This window comes from Salvelinus sp. IW2-2015, linkage group LG16 (genome assembly GCF_002910315.2).
Source record: "Salvelinus sp. IW2-2015 linkage group LG16, ASM291031v2, whole genome shotgun sequence".
Classification (NCBI taxonomy): domain Eukaryota; kingdom Metazoa; phylum Chordata; class Actinopteri; order Salmoniformes; family Salmonidae; genus Salvelinus; species Salvelinus sp. IW2-2015.
In genome coordinates, this window is record NC_036856.1 from 42,630,711 (window position 1) to 42,647,897 (window position 17,187).

Below are 17,187 nucleotides of genomic sequence, written 5' to 3' on the forward strand. Positions count from 1 at the left end.
GGGCCGCTCTGGCAGCTCCTGACTGACGGGTGGCTCTGGCAGCTCCTGACTGACGGGCGGCTCTGGCAGCTCCTGACTGACGGACGGCGCTGGGAGCTACCGACTGACGGGCGGCTCTGGCAGCTCCTGACTGACGGGAGAACCTGGAGGGAGGAGACGGAGAGACAGCCTGGTGCGTGGGGCTGCCACAGGACCCACCAGGCTGGGGAGACCTACAGGAGGCCTGGTGCGTAGAGGAGGCACCGGATGGACCGGGCTGTGGGGGAGCTCTGGTGCGCAGCCTTGGCACCACTCCTCCAGGCTGGATGACCACTTTAGCCCGGACCCTCCAGAGTGCAGGCACAGGTTGAACCGGGCTGTGGGTGAGCACTGGAGATCTGGTGCATACCACTCGCACCTCTACCTTAGGCTCAATGCCCACATTCGCCCGGCACGAGCGGAGCGCAGGCATAGGACGCACTGCACCCTCCCAGCGCCCCGGAGACACAGCACGCAGAGCCGGCGCAGGATACCCTGGGCCGAAACGGCGTACCGGAGACCAAACACGCTGAGCCGGCACAACACGCCCTGGCTGGATGCCCACTCTCGCATGGCACTTGCGTGGGGCTGGCCTATAGCGCTCCGGGCTATGAGCGCGTACTGGCGACACCGTGCGCTCCACCGCATAACACGGTGCCTGACCAGTACAACGCTGCTTTCGGTAAGCACGGGGAGTTGGCTCAGGTCTATCGCCTGACACCGCCAATCTCACCGTGTACCCCCCCCAAAAAATTGGGGGGCTGCCTCTCGTGCCTGTTGCGCTGCCTTACCTCATATCGCCGCCACTCAGCTTTCGCTGCCTCCAGTTCTTCCTTGGGGCAGCGATATTCCCCAGCCTGTGCCCAGGGTCCCTTGCCTTCCAGTATTTCCTCCCAAGTCCAGGACTCCAGAACCCTCTGCTTCTGGTTACCACACTGCTTGGTCCTTTTTTGGTGGGTAGTTCTGTAACGGATCTCCTCTTCGTCTGAGGAGGAGTAGGAAGGATCGGACCAATGTGCAGCGTGGTAAGTGTTCGTAATTTTATTAAAATGCACTGAACACTAAAATACAAAATAAACAAACAAAGAACAACCGAAACAGTTCCGTCTGGTAACTAATACAAAGACAGAAAACAACTACCCACAAATCATAGTTGGAAAACAGGCTACCTAAGTATGGCTCCCAATCAGAGACAACGATAGATAGCTGCCTCTGATTGGGAACCACACCAGGCCAAACACATAGAAACACAACAATCATAGAAAAGAACATTAAGATGCGCCCACCCCACTCACCCGTGACCAAACTAAATAGAGACATAAAAAGAACTAGTTCAGGACGTGACATACTCAATAACTAAACTGCACTCTTGTTTTTTAAACGAACTAACAACAGAACTGTGATACTCCATAAACCTAAACTAATTCTCAGGCTCTGGCTTCTAAACGAACTAAACAAGAACTGAGATACTCCCAACTAAAAACTAATCTCCTTTGGTTCTAAACGAACTTAACGAACTTGATACTCAGGATAACTAAAACACTCTAGCTCTGTTCTAATCACGAAACTAAACAGAACTGTATGTTATTCCATAACTAAATGCAGTCTAGCTATGTCTCTAAAATAACTAAACAGGAACTGCGATACTCCATAAATAAAAAAATAACTAAACTCCACATCGTAGCTCTCGCTGGAAACACTAACTAAACTCCCTCTAAGCTCTGTCTGAAACATAACTAAACTCCACTCGTAGCTCTGTCTGGAAAACATAACTAAACTCCCACTCTCAGCTCTGTCTGGAAAACATAACTAAAACTCCACTCTAGCTGCTGTCTGGAAAACATAACTAAACTCCACTCAGCTCTTGCCTTGAAAACATAACTTAATCTCCACTCTAGCTCTGTCTGAAATAACTAAACTCTGCTCTAGCTCTTGCTGGAAAACATAACTAACTCCACTCTAAGCTCCCTGTCTGAAAACCAATACTAAACTCCCACGTCTTAGCTCTGTCTGGGAAACATAACCTAAAAAAATCCACTCTAGCTCTGCCTTGAAAAACAATAACTAATCTCCACTCTTAGCTCTGTCTGGAAACATAACGTAAACTCTTCCTCTACCGTCTTGCTCGAAACATACTAAACTCCACCTAGCTCTGCCTGAAACATGACAAACTCCACTCTAGCCCTGGCTGGAAAACATAACTTAAACTCCGTCTAGCTCTGCCTTGAAACATAACCTAAACTCTACTCTTGCTCTGGCTGGAAACATAACTAACTCCACTCTAAGCTCTGCCTTGAAACATAAACTAAACTCTACTCTGCTCTGGCTGGAAACTAACTAACTCCACTCTAAGCTCTGTCTTTGAAACATAAACTAAACTCTGCTTACCTCTTGCTCGAAACAAACTAAACTCCACTCTACTCTGACTTGAAACATGGACTAAACTCCACTCTAGCCCTGCTGGAAACATAACTAAAACCTCCAGTCTAGCTCTGGCCTGGAAAACATAACTAAACTCACTCTTGTCTGCTGCGAAACATAACTAAAACTCCACTCTAAGCTCGGGCCTTGAAACCATAACTAAACTCTACTCTTGCTCTGGCTGGAAACATAACTAAACTCCACTCTAGCTCTGCCTTGAAACATAACTAAACTCTACTCTAGCTCTGCCTTGAAACATTACTAAACCTCACTCTAGCTCTGCCTTGAAACATAACTAAACTCTATTCTTGCTCTGGCTGGAAACATAACTAACCTCCACTCTAGCTCTGGCTGGAAACATAACTAAACTCCTCTCTAGCTCTGCCTTGAAACATAACTAAAATCTACTCTGGCTAGAAACATAACTAAACTCTACACTTGCTATGGCTGGAAACATAACTAAACTCCACACTTGCTATGGCTGGAAACATAACTAAACTCCATTCTAGCTCTGGCTAGAAACATAACTTTACTCTACTATGGTTCTTGCTGGAAACAGACTGAAATACAACTTAACAGAACTATAATACTGTAATCCTTCCTTTGGTCAACGTACCTCCCCTGCTGGTTCAGATAGGTACTGAGCAAGTCACTGGACCTGATGGAAGAGTGACAATTCAAACTGATTTGAATAGATGTAACATTTTATTGTCCAGTCAGTAATGTTCTATTGTCTCTGTTAAATCTCTTGTTTTTTTATTGTATTGTCCTGTCCAGTATTACAGTAAAGGATGTGAAGGCCCTGTTACCTCATATCAACTACAGAGTCCCCAACATGCGCTTCCTCAAAGACAAGCTACAGGTAATAGATGATAGAAATCCCCAGGCATGTACAGGCTGCCACAGTTTTAAATGAGATGATTTGTACATGTAATCACTTGTGTACTTCCTGTCTGGACAGGAAGTGGAAGCCAGGTGTGATCTCTCCTTCCCTCACTTTGCTCAGCTCTACAGAACATTGATGTTCGACGCACAGAGGAGTGTGAGTATTAGAAAATATACGTAGACACACACACAAATGCTCATGCACACACACACACAAATACACACACACACTCCATGCCCTGTGTACCCCTCCCTCACCTGGCTCTCCCGTTGTTCCCTCAGATCATTGAGCAGCTGGAGCTCTCCTTCCCCCTCCGGTGAGTCCCACCTCCTCCTCTTCTCTTTTCCTCCACCTCCTATTGTCCCAATATGTCTTCCCAAATCTCCTCCATTTCTTTGATGTCTATCTATCTTCCTAGCTCACATTTCTTTTTTATTCTCCTCTATTCTCAACCTACTAATTAGAGGTAACCTATAGATATTGTACTGCCCTTTAAAACATTTTCTGTGTGTGTGTGTGTGGGTGTGTGTGTGTGTGCCTGCGTGTGCGTGTGTGTGTGTGTAGGAATGTGGACAGACCAGAGCTGTGTCAGATCTCTTTTTACGACTTCCAGAAGTTTCTACAGCTGGATCAGAAGGTACTGGCACATTTTCACGTGCTTCACGGTTAACGTATTACACAGTGCTGCTGTGAGAGTCTCCTGCTCAGTGAAACAGATGCTGCTGTCTGTAACTGTATGAGCTCTCTAGAGATGTACTAGAGAGCTAATCTCTGCATCTCTGCACTAATGGTTTATGTGATAGCATGGACAGTGCCATTGAGAACTATCTCCATTTTAATGTTCTCAATGTCTTCTTCTACTACTTCTATGAGTTTATTGACAGTTTGTAAACAAACTGAAAGGGTACATACATACTGCCACCAGGAGTGTGTTGTCTGAACAGGTATCAGCATCTCCTCCTTTTCTTTGATGTCTATCCATCTCCCCACCTCACATTTCTTTTGTATTCTTCTTGAATCAGAATCACCTTTATTGGTGTACACAGACAGACAATTAACAGAATACACAGACAGACAATAAACAGAATATACAGACAAAATACATAGACGCATAATTTACACTATGAACACTGAGGCTAAAAACTACAGACTACATTACAAACCATATACAGTCAGCTACATTATAACTTATGCAGGTAGAGATGTATGAATAAAACTACATGGACATGAATATATGCAATGGGGGAAATATAGTTAGTCCGTGGCAGAGCGCAAAGGGCAGTGAAAAGAGCAATGTGCAGTTCTAGGATGAAAGTGAATGGTGCATAGACAGTGTGATTATTGCAGGGTGCATAGACAGTGTGATTATTGCAGGGTGCATAGACAGTGTGATTATTGCGGGGTGCAAAGACCGTGTAAGTATGGCAGGGTGCATGGACAGTGTGAGTATTGCAGGGTGCATAGACAGTGTGAGTATTGTAGGGTGCATAGACAGTGTGAGTATTGCAGGGTGCATAGACAGGTGTGAGTATTGCAGGTCTGCACAGACAGCGTGGTTATTGGAGGGTGCAATAGACGCGTGAGTATATGGCTAGGGTGCATGACAGTGTGAGTATTAAGGGTGCATAGACAGTCGGAGTATTGCAGGGTGCATAGACAGTGTGAGTATTGCGGGTGCATAGACATTGATGAGTAGTGTAAGGGTGCATAGACAGGTGTTGTAGTATTGCAGGGTGCATAGCAGCGTGAGTATATTGCAGGTGCATAGCAGCGGTGAGTATTGTGGGTGGCATAGACAGTGGTAGCAGGGTCTATGGCAGGGTGAGTATAGACATGGGCATAGTACTATGCTAGGAGTCAAAGTGAGTACGCACGGGTGCATAGACAGAGTGAGTTTGCAGGGTGATAGACAGTGCTTGATGCTGATTAGCGAAGGTGCAGTGAGGACAGTGTGAGTATGGCAGGGTTAGTGACCAGTGTGAGTATTGAGGGTGCATATACAGAGTGAGTATTGTGGGTGCATAGACAGTGTGAGTATTGCGAAGGGGGCATAGACAGTGTGAGTATTGGGCAGGTGTCATTGACAGTGTGAATTATTGCAGGGTGCATAGACAGCGTGAGTATTGCGAGGGTGCATAGACAGTGTGAGTATTGCAGGGTGCATAGACAGTGTGGTATTGCAGGGTGCATAGACAGTGTGATTATTGCAGGGTGCATAGACAGTGTGTGTTATTGAGGGAGTGGCATAGCAGTGTGGATTATTGTAGGGTGCATAGACAGTGTGAGTATTGCAGGGTGCATAGACAGTGTGAGTATTGCATGGTGCATAGACAGTGTGAGTATTGTCAGGGTGCATAGACAGTGTGATTATTGCAGGGTGCATAGACAGTGTGAGTTATTGCAAGCTGCATAGACGTGTAGGATTATTGCAGGGTGCATAGACAGTGTGATGTAGGTGCGGGGTGCATAGGCAGTGTGAGTATTGCATGGTGCAGTAGACAGTGTGAGTAATTGTAGGGTTCATAAGACCGTGTGAGTATTGCAGGGTGGCATAGCAGCAGTGTGAGTTTGACGCAGGGTGCATAGACAGTGTTGTTAGTATTGCAGGGTTGCGAGATTGCACGTGTGATAGTTGCAGGTGCATAGACAGTGTGATTATTGCAGGTGCATAGACAGTGTGGCAGTATTGTAGGGTTTAGTGAGATCTAGTGTGTGAAGTATTGCACGGGTGCATTGAATGTTATCAGGTTGCTAGTAGTGCAGGGTGGGCTACAGTGCGGTATTGTAGAGTGCATTAGCATGAATCGAGAAGAGTCATGGTGGACGTTAGGTGGTCGGGTTGGTACAGGGTCACAGCATGGGAGAAGAAGCTGCTTCAGGTTGCTTAGGAGGTTTTGGTTGGCATTGCCTGAACGTTCGCCAGAGGGGAGCTTTGGAAGAGGTGACGTGATCGTTGTGTTATAAGTGGTCGTGTGATGTATTTTCTGTGCTTTCTTCGTCTGGAATCGTGAGTTTGGATTGGAGGGCTAGGTTAGCAGTTCGGACTGACTGCCTCTACGCAATTTCTACTAATCACGTTGCAGTTTCCCTTGGATCCAGGTCAGAGGACCGAACAGAACAGTAATCGAGGAGGTGAGGATGGGTCGATGATGGCTGGTGTAGTAGTGCGAGTATTGTGAAAGTTTTTCGGCTGACGCTTAAGAAAGAGACGGCAGGCCCTCTGTTGTGCCTTGTCTTGGTCGACCAACTGTGCTGTTGTCTCCCCACTTGAGGTTGTGGGGAGATGATGAGTCCCAGGATTTGAATGACGCACAGCCGTACTTACATGCTGAGCACTGCTTGATTTCAAGCTCGTAGCATCTTTCTTGTGATGCACCAGGCACATCCTGTCAACTCGTCTCCGTACATGGATCTCGTGCACCGTTGGAGATAAAGGCGACAGAGTGGTGTGCTCTGCGAACTTTGATTTGGCTTGATACGGGACGGGTTGGCGGCGGTGCATTCGTTGATTAGAGGAAGGGCGAGAGGTGGATGCCTGTATGGAGTCAGGTGTGACCGTTCTTGACTTCCTTCCAGTTGGGGTTCTAATCATGTGTGCTTCTCAAAGTGCTTGTCTATTGTGGTGAGTAGCGCGAGGGCCTTGTGCAAGGTTAAAGTATAACATGATACCGAGACCACCATGATGTTCCGGTTGGAAAGATGTTTTGGTCTTGGCATTGAGAAGAGGTTGGGAGTCGGTATTGATGTGAGTGTGTGGGGAAGTGTTTTGTAGGAGGGCAGGTAGAGTTTGCAAGGGACGAGGGTGCTGAGTAACGGTAAGTGAGTTAGGAGAACAGAGGGCTTCTATAAAGAAAATAACAGGTTGGAGCGCGGATTCTAAATGGTTGGTAGGAAGTGGATAGTTTATCCAATAAAGAGTAGTGTAACTAATAAAATCATGAAAGTGAGTTTGCCCTGGATTATTTGTTTAAAGATTCGGTCTCTAAATGACAGTTGAAGTGTACTATTGATAAATAATTAAAAAAGAGAGTATGAAATGAATTTGTAAGTAGGAGGGACTGCAAAATCGAGAGTGTTTGAAAATCTTGTTCGCCTGTAGTCTGTGGAATTGTTCGGGGTTGGTCTGAGTTGCTGGATATTTACAATATTTATACAGTTAAATTTGGTGGAATTTAAGCTTGACAGTGAAGCGGAACATGTCTTTTTTGCGCTTGAGTTTATAAAATGGATGCTGCAAGACTCACTATATTGAAAATAATGGAGTGTTCCGTATGTGTGTTTGTTTTGGCTGCGGCGTTGCCTTTTCGCATGTTTCCTGAAAATGCCCGTTTAACAAATGGTGATGAAGCGATAACATAATGAGCAAGTGCTTGAATATTTTTTTGAGGTGGTACTCGTATATGTTGCATTAGATTATTTGGCCAGGGTGACCATTTCTATTGCAGAAAATACGGTAATATTTTAGCATTTTTTGGGCATTTTACTTAGTTTAGTGTCTTGTTGAAAGGATAAATGTTTTGTAATATTTTTTTCTGTGGCGGTTTTTTTTACTACCTTGTAATTAGGTTAGTATTGTGGAGTGTAAATGTGATTCGGTCAGTTTTCGCCTAGCAAGGAGAATGAACTATTACTGCTTTAAGATAGCGATTAGGTTGATGGTGAAATATTAGCGGTTTCGTTCTCTCCGGAACCGAGTTATGGGATAGGAGCCGTGTATCTTTTGTAGTGATGGGGTGTTTGATAACATTGTTCGCCCGATCAATAAGGTATATGATATTTCACCACTACAAAGGGGTATTCAATGTTGTTTTTTTTTCTTTAGTTTTTTTTCTCTAGGTGCTTTGTGAGGCATTGGACAATCTGCCTGGTTTGTGTGGTTGAATCATGTTGAGATTTCACTGTGCTTGCTGAGGGTCGTGGTTACATATGAATTGGATGGTGTTGGTAGAGTGCAGTAGTCATTCAAAAATATGTTAAACCATATTTGAGAGTGAGTCATGGCAACTCGTGATTGATATGATTTTTACTGTTGACTTATTTAAGTGCTTGCATAGAAATCATGGGTTTAAATTTGACTCAAGACATTTCGAGGGTTTATTTGTAAAATTTTAAAACTATTCTCTTTGACATTATTGGGTTTTGGTGTAGGCAGGTTGAAAAAACTAATTTTGAATCCGTTTTTAAATTCAAGGCTTAAAGATGGGAGGAAGTCAAATATGGGTGATTTAGTGTAGTTTGAACAAGGCAAGCATCTAAGGAAATCAATTAATTTTTATATAGGATTTATTGCATTTGAGGAAGGATATGATTGTAATTCAGTGCATAAAATGGGGTTGATTTCTTGTTAGTTAAATTAAGAGGAAGGAAGTATCAGGCGATGTGGAGGTTGGTGTCTGGTAATAATTTGATGTGGTGTTTCTGGGATTGGTTGTATAAAGCGGTTTGAAGTGGTGGGTTTGTTAGTGAGTGGTAGTATGTGTAAAGATGTTTTGGTTTACGGAAGTGAGGTATTTGCATAATGAATATTCGACCAGGTGCTATGTGTTCATAGGTGTATTTCAGGGGTATAGCGTCCCGCAGAGGGAGTAGGGCTGTTAGTTTGGGTAGCTTCAGTACGGTTCGTTCAGGGAGGGCAGTTTTGGGGTGTATGGTGCCGCTGGGAAGATGGCCTTCTTGTTGCTGTAGTATCACGGGTCGAGGCGCTGCAGAGATGGGAAGAGAAGGTTAATTTTTCCGAAAAAATGTGTTGTTTGGTGTTTCCGCGCGTTTAAGAAGTATGATATTAGTTGTATATGTATGTTCTTACGGTCGTGAAAGTTCAGTCCAGATGTGGTTGGGTATTTGAGGTGGTAGAATAGGAGAAGCGTTCTGTTTTCTTGGAGATTGTGCTACACGGGAGTAGTGCGGTGCTTGCCCTGAAGAAGGTAAATTATGTTGTTGCATCTGTATAAATGGTGAGACAATTGTAAAGTGGGGTTGGGTGGGTATTGTTTAGACAGAGTGTGAACATAGATTTGAATGCCTGGTCTAAGTTGGATGGGGTGAGTGGATGTTGAAGTGTTTATGGTCATGATTTTTGTTGGAAGATGAAATGATTGGTTTTGCCATAGATGGGCAGCTGACAAGTCAAACTGTCTATGTAAAATTATGGAAACAATAGTTTTTGGTATCATTTAAGGTTAGGGATATGGATTAGGGTTTAGCGTGTCTTAAAGTTAGGGTTAGGTTAAATAGATGTTATGACTTTGTGGCAAGTGCTGTGTGACATCTGGCGAGATGTCATAAGACGAGTCACAGCCATTTTTTTTATTTTTTGTACTGTTGAGTTTAGCCCAGGTAGGGAAGTTGAGAACAAGTTTTCTATTTCAACTGGACTGGCAAGAATAAAGCAAGGCAGTTTTCGGACATATGAAAAAGTTACAGATGGAATAAGAACCGTACAGTATAACAGATGTGTTGAAGAAACCTATGATACAGTGTGGGGGGGTGGTGTTAGTGAGTAAGAATGGAATCTGGTGTGCTAAGCTCCTGCTTGGCTGAATTGAACAACATTGGGTAGCTTTGAGAGGATTAATTTCAAGCATAAATGATGCATTTTCAAGGGCACTGGGCCTACTTTCGGTAGCATTTATATTACACATCACATTATAACATTCTGGGTGCTACTGTGCTTTTTTGCTCTTGAGTGAGGAGGTTTTTAGTCATGGGTTTGTTCAATATTTAAAGAAGGACTAAAAGGCCAAGTTTGACACCAGCTTCAATTGTAATATTTAAGAAGAATTGTTGTTCTGAATTTCATAAATCGTCTATATTAAATTGTACCGTTCTGCCCTTTATTTGTGCTGTCATGAAGTCGAAAGTTCGAGATGAGCGTCTCATGAACATACTCCTTTCTTTGGTCAAACCCATCATGGTGTTTTTGTAAGACATTTTGGTCTCCTAGTAAATATGGGAGGATCCTGTGGGGAATAAAGTGTTGGCTTATATTCTACTTTGTTTTTACGGTTTATTGGCACAAGTCTATTTTTACAAAAGAGATGTGGGTTGATCTTCAAGTCAGCCACTTAAGGTTTCAACTTGGTGTTTCTGATGGGTAGGTGTTTTGACAAATTGTTAGGAGGCTCATTTGAAAACGGTATCAGCATTGGTGTTGCGCTAGAGGCATGAAAATGTGGCCATGATTACAGTACGTGTTTATTATCGACCCGTATAAGTTCCTTTTATGTTGCTGGTTTTCTGTTGTGAGGAATGATGAAGAGGTTCTGAGAGAGTAAAGAGTTGCTGACATCTTGTGTGTAGTGTTGGACCAGGTCGGGTCATATGTGACTCTTTGGAGGATGGGTTTTGGTATTCGTAAGTTCTAACTGGGTGTTGAGGCTGGAAGGGGACTGATGCGCAGGGTGCTGGGTGTGGTAGAGAGAAGTAATGTTATCAACAGATGCCTATCAATTGGGGGCTGGAAAGACCGGGTTCAATATGAAGAAGAGCAGAAGATACAGGGTAGACGCTGTTCATACATTTATTGTAATGTATGTTATTATTGTCTGTTTGATGGATGGAGGTGGGTTGAGTGCGGTTTGATGTGAGGAGAAAGTAAGCCCTAAAAGTAGAATATAGATACATGTTGGTCGTTGCAAACATTACATTTTTTCATTGATTCCAGTTGTAATGATGGAATTGAATGATAATTGATGTGTTAGTTAGTGGAGTGGCAGCAGTAGGATCAACATATTTGTCTGGTATGTGTGGAGGTAGATGTCCTTGGAGGATTTGTTAAATTCCTGCGGTTAAACTTTGAGGCAGGGAGTACTGGTGGCTGCAGAGTCAGACCTACATTAGCTAGTAAGACATATTAGAATAGGGATGAAGGTTATGCCTTAGAATAGCTACTATAGTTCACAAGGGCTTTAGAATAAGGGCAGAGGTCAATAGGGGACTAAAGCTACTGACGGTGTGTTGTGGGTCAGTTGGGGTCTTTCAATAATTCTATTGCATCTCTTTCTGCAAGCGGATTGGTGGATCGGGAAAAGCTTCAAATTGGTCTCTGAGCGCGTTCGAATGTTGTTTTTTGAGGAAGGAAGTGCGAGGATGGAGGAATAATTTATTGAGAGAGGAATAGTTCTTATGAAGAGAATTCTTATGAACAGTGAAGTCTACGTGCCTTTGTCTGGTAAGTTATGTTGTGATAAAGGTGAAGGTCGAGTTGGGTAGGATTTTGGTATTGCTATCAGGTGTCTGAAAAGACAAAACTACAGAGAGCATTGTTTATGTTCATAGATGGGGTAAGGGATCAGAGGGTTGAGGTTGCGGCTAGCAGGAGAGGCTGAGTACAGGAGAAGGAGCGATGGAGAAGGAATAATTTTAAAAAGTATAAAATGATCCCATCTCATGGTTCAGGTTCTTTGTGTGATATGACAAACAATAGTTAGATAAGTATTGTAAATGGAATGAACTGTTGGGAAATCTGCTGTGTGCCGTCCATTTCTGGGCAGTCATCTTGGCCTGAGCTACACCGTGTAATGCTCTGTTAAGTATATTGATGCATTACGAGGAGTGGTTGGATGTCCTATCTTCCAGACTGCTAGTATCATAATCATCTCCTCATCTAATGAAAAGCTGTCAAACAACACGATGTTGTGTGTGTTTCGTTTGGGTTTTCCCTAGTGTAAGGGCATAATAAAAAATACTTGGGGAATGTGTATGTTGCTTGCTTTTATTTAAAGAGCTGTCGCAAATAAGGAACTGAGTTCCATATATACATTATGCTCTTTTCGTTCGGTTATGATTCACAGTTAACTCTTTACAATCAGGGAATTGGAATGTTGATGTTTCTACAGGAGAAATTGAGGAGCATATTCAATAATGGTAGAATTGGGAGCCTTTGGAGATTTGGGTAAAGTATTAGCTCATGGTGGGACAAGCAGATTCCGGTGAGAAGATGGAATCCAGACCATTATTGTTGCTTTGTTGTGCCATGTTTTAAGATTTAGGTTGCTTGTGGATTTCATTTTGTTATTGTAGAAGAAATCGTTTGCAAATTTTTGGAAGGAGAAAAAAAAAACTTCAGTTAGAGATAATACTTAATGGAACATTTTGGGGGTAGGTGGAATCATACGATGAAAAATTACAGGGTTTGAGTAAGAGGTTTAACTGGGTGTCTTAGTGGACACACCACTTCAAAGGTGGTTGCAAGTTTTAGTATTTTTATGCAAGGAGAGCTCGAAATGGTTGTGCTTTATAAGCTTCTAGCTGTGCTGTTGAGGACCGAGCGGAAGAACACTGTTGGTTTGGAACCACAGTAGGCCGTGCATCCACATCAACAATAGTGTTGTTTCGGAATCCAAAAGAGTCTAGTATAATTCGATCTGGGTCAGGTTGGGGATAATTTGATAAATGGTAGAATATGGAATATGAAAGTTATGAATTTATCTTACACGGTTTTACCAAGGCTTCAGAGATAGATTGCAATTATTGTGCCTAATGGAGCTGATAGGTGTATTCAAGTGTGTGTTCACGCAGTTTTTCTTCAGAATGGGGAAGACAGGGTTGTGTCAATGACGTGAGGCTATTGTTTAGTGGGCTTTCACAGTGGCCAGCATTCTAAGGCACTGCATTCTTTGTGCAAGAGAGTCACGCTGGATTAGAAAGGGCCTGTAGTTAACTAGGACGGGATTGGGAATCTTATTAGGTGGCAGGGCATTGGCTGTGTCGTCCGGGTTAGCGAATCGCATTCATTGTAATATAAAATTTGTTCTTAAGGGACGTTGGTCTAGTTAATAAGGAAAATGACATTTTTTTAAAATAAGTTTAGCTTAGCAATGAAGGGTGCATGGAAGGGTAGAGAAAGGTTTTAGGAACGTTGGCGGAACCATTATTAATGTGTTTTTGTGTCTTGAAATTACATGGTATTTTTTTAGGTTTTTAAATCAGATAATTTCTGTCAACTTGAAATGTATTTAGTTCGTGTATAGAAATAGTACTAGATGATGAGATTGGGAGTAGGGCAGGTTGGTATAGCAGTTAAATAGCATTGACTCAAAAACAAGGGAAAAGTGTATGCGAGGCTAGATTAAAGCAATTAGCTAGATGGGTTTGAAAGAATGGCCCAATTGAAAATAGTTAGCTAGATTTGCCTTGAAAGTTCTAGTTAAAATGTATGTTGTACTACTTTGGCTGCGAAACATGAAGTGGGTTCCGAACGAAAGTGGGTGGCTGGGTCTTTGATTGGCAAAGTGGTGGGCTGTGTTTTCGCATAAATATTTTTTGATTGGATTGCTGATAGAGTAAAACTGATTTGCTTGATCAGCTTATTATAGTGGTGTGTCAATCAAAATTATTTTGACAATGTGTAGAACTGTTAAGTGTAGGATAACATATAAGAAACAATGGTACTATTATCATAATCATTATGTATGGAGTTTTTAACCTTGTAAATTGAGGGGGATTAATTAATGGTTCAGATTGGGAGAGAAGGAAAATGGTGAGAAAGAAAAAGTGATACAGAAAATATATGCAGTGAATTGTAGAGGGATGAGAAGTGGTACGCCGGTTTGTTTTCAAGCTTTAACATTTAAGTTCGTTAAAATGTACATTTTTGCGACGCGCGGAACATAGGGAGACGTAATTTAAATGTGAAATCGAAAAGGTTTGTCGAATGCTACAAGCAGTGTCATAGAGCTTGGTGTTTTATTATTCAGATGTTGTAGGTTGTGAAATTACTATTTGAAGCAAAAGGTTAATGATATGTTAGGAAAAAGACATGAATTTGAGTCCAGGACATTAATCATATTTTTGTCATGTTATGAAATACTCTTACACGGAAGTGAATGGGTTATCAAAGTGCATTTTCACAACTCTTGGCAGAGTGGGTGGAACTAAATTTGTAAGGTATACATATGCCATGAGTCATTGAACTTGAATGACGTTTTTTTTTATAGTTTTGCCATGTATATTGTTAGGGAAAGTTCAATTTGTATGGGTGGGGGAGGGTTGCTTTAGGGAGGGTTGTGTGTGTTAAAAATAACGAATAAATAAAGGCATGGTAAGGTGTTTTTTCCGCCTGGTTAAATGAGTCTTTTTACTATTAATTTTGTCTCCTAGCCAAATTTTCATAGAGGCTTGCGGCATGGATGCCGCCTATATAGGTGCTTTGGTAGCTTTCCTTGAGACGGAAAGCATAGGGTGTGATATTTTACTTATAACAAGGTAGTATACGGTTAGTCTAACCGTCTATCTGTCGTATACATCTTATAGTGACAATTGTGGATAGTTTGTCCAGATATGCAGTATGGCTAACCTAAGATATACACACAAAAGGTTAAAGCTGATAATTTTGCATATGACGACAAGATCAATGGAATAGTGATAGGCAGAGGGAGTCCAGGTGATATTGTGCAAGAAGACAGTGAAGACGTGATACATGCTGGTTTTGGTGCCTGCCTAAGGGAAGTGGGACAGTTTTACAACACCACATTGCATTTTGTTTACTTTCCCTAGGGTAGGGGGGCGATTTTCACTTTGGGATGAAAAGCATACCCGCAATTCCCAACTGCAGTTCTCATGCCCCGAGGAGATAGATTGCATATTATTGAGTAGATTTGGATGGAATTAGGGTCGTTTTTAATGTTTTGAATTTGCTCCTGAGTTTAACAGATTATGTTGGAGGCAAACAGAGGGAACATTCAGATTTTTTGTTGTTGTTGAGGTCATGTCTTTTCATGAGCTTATATTGGGGAGATATTATGAATTGTTGGTTCTAATGCTTCTGATGTCACAGTGCGGGAAATAGGTTGAGGGTTTATTTCCTTTTGGGTGTATGAAGAAATAGGCATTTGTTTAAGTGAGGCGCTCGCAGGTGTTGCTGGAATGGTCATAAACAGGAGGCATGCTACCTATGATTTAATCCTGTTTGAACCCAATATGCATGCTTGCAAATTTGATTGATCATATAAAGGTGAAAAATACTAAAGTTGTATTATCAACGTAGTATGATTTTGTTTGGAAAGTTTACCAGGGAACTTTGAGAGATTTTTTCTGTGTCTCACGTTTGAGCAAGTTGGTAACCGGGTGTATTTGGTCAAACGTGCAATCATTGAATTTTGGATGGGTATAGGACGGAATTATAAAAGGACCATTTGTGATGTTTGTATGGGAACTATGGAGTGCAAGAGCTTTTCAATAGAAGGCATGAATTATATTTTTGATTTCTGCGTTTGTGTCGCTGCAGGGCTTGGATGGTTCTCCTCTTTTGTTTAATATGGTGCTATGCTGAAATAGCATCGTTGTTTTTGAGGGTGAAAGCTATTTGAATTCTGAATGTTGGCTGGATTCAACAAGTGTGTTTATTGTTGGTATTTTCCATGTGTGATTTAATGAAGTTTTGATTTTTATAGTAATTTCAATAGTATTATTTTAATTTGGGCGTTGCCATTGTCTTCAGTCTTTTTGCCGAGTGATACAGTTGGGTCTTGCCTAAATCAGAATTTTGAGATTTTTGAGTGTTCTGATGAAGATTATAGAAAAGGTTGTGATTTTTTATTGTTGCTGTTTTTGTTACTGGGTGCTTTGTTGGCTGGACAATGGTGTTTTTTTGTGACTTGGTTCGATGAAACAATCGTTTGGTTGTGCTTTCGTGGTAACTTTTTGGAAATCGGAATTGGCTGGGATTTAACAAGTGTCTTTTAAAATGGTGTAATAGCTGTATGTTTGAGGATTTAATTTGGGATTTTGTTTTGGATTTGGCATCGCTGCAGTTTAATGGTGTTGAATGATACAGGTAATTGGCAGAAGGGAGGTGGGGTGTGTATTTGTCGCCCATCAAGTTGGTGGCAATGTTTAATATTGAGGAGGTCTTTGAGGTAGTTGCTCACCTGAAGGTAGAGTATTCAGTGATAACTGGTAGGCATGCAAGGCCATCCTATTTATTTTACGTAGCTGTTTAGCAAAAGAAATGCATGCAGACGCGGCCGTCCGACTGGAGGGATATGTCACGGAAGTTGAAATTTCTGTTGTTGGTTACTTTATCAGCGATGTATTAAGGTGGCAGACCTCCAGAGGAATTTTTTTATTTTGGTGATTATATATAGCGAAGGCTTTATGTCACAAGAGACGTAAAGATCTCCCTACTTCTAGTTTGTGGCAAATTGAATATAATCTGATGATCCAATCAGTCAGGTTTTCAGATGTCATTCAACGGCGACCTGCTCTTTCTGTGTACGGAGGCGCTCGCTGTAAGCTAATATCTTCCTCTGCTTCTTCTTTAGACTATTTCGGTGCTTGTGGGATATGTGAACCTCAGATTCCTCTCACTTCGAGCTGGCAGGTGGCGCGGGCCCCGCTGGATTGCCGTCTACGTGACAGGTCGTCTAAGGTGGCGTGGGCGAGAATTGTCTCCGACGTGCTCTCAATGGGTGTGCTCCAGCGGTACTGTTTAGGCTTCTATCTCGCTATCCCAAGTCATTGGGTCTGTATATGCTCACATGGTCTCTCCTATAGGTATGTATGCAGAGGACACAGCATTTTTCTCCTTTCCCTCTGTTTAATCAGGTGGTGAATGCATTTGCTGTTTGGCAGACCCCCATATAGTGTGATTGAGAGGTAATTCAAGTGAACCTTTGAGAGAGGAGTGCCTTTCTCGGGGAATGGAATGCCGTTCATGTCTCGCCATACGGTTGACATCCATTGTGTTCTCCGCGAGTGAAGAACCTTGGCGTGATCTGGAAACACTGTGTTCTCCCTAGGGGTGACCGTGTCTGTAGGTTCATGGCTCTACACAAATTCGGGAGTACGATGCTAGGGGAAGGGCGAGGTTAGGTCAGGCACTTGGTCATTGCCGTGGTTTCAGACTGTGTTGGCGACTGGGC

At 42.5% G+C, this 17,187-nt stretch overlaps 1 protein-coding gene across 1 annotated transcript in view; it reads left to right on the plus strand.

The window, feature by feature from the left end:
* The window catches only part of LOC111975516 (1-phosphatidylinositol 4,5-bisphosphate phosphodiesterase gamma-1), a 93,576-nt gene that overhangs the window by 35,038 nt on the left and 41,351 nt on the right, over positions 1 to 17,187 (plus strand). The window contains exons 4-7 of the mRNA XM_070447452.1: positions 3,217 to 3,301; positions 3,401 to 3,481; positions 3,607 to 3,641; positions 3,890 to 3,962. Of these exons, the coding sequence (XP_070303553.1) occupies positions 3,217 to 3,301; positions 3,401 to 3,481; positions 3,607 to 3,641; positions 3,890 to 3,962 (274 nt within the window). The remainder of the gene's footprint in view (positions 1 to 3,216; positions 3,302 to 3,400; positions 3,482 to 3,606; positions 3,642 to 3,889; positions 3,963 to 17,187) is intronic.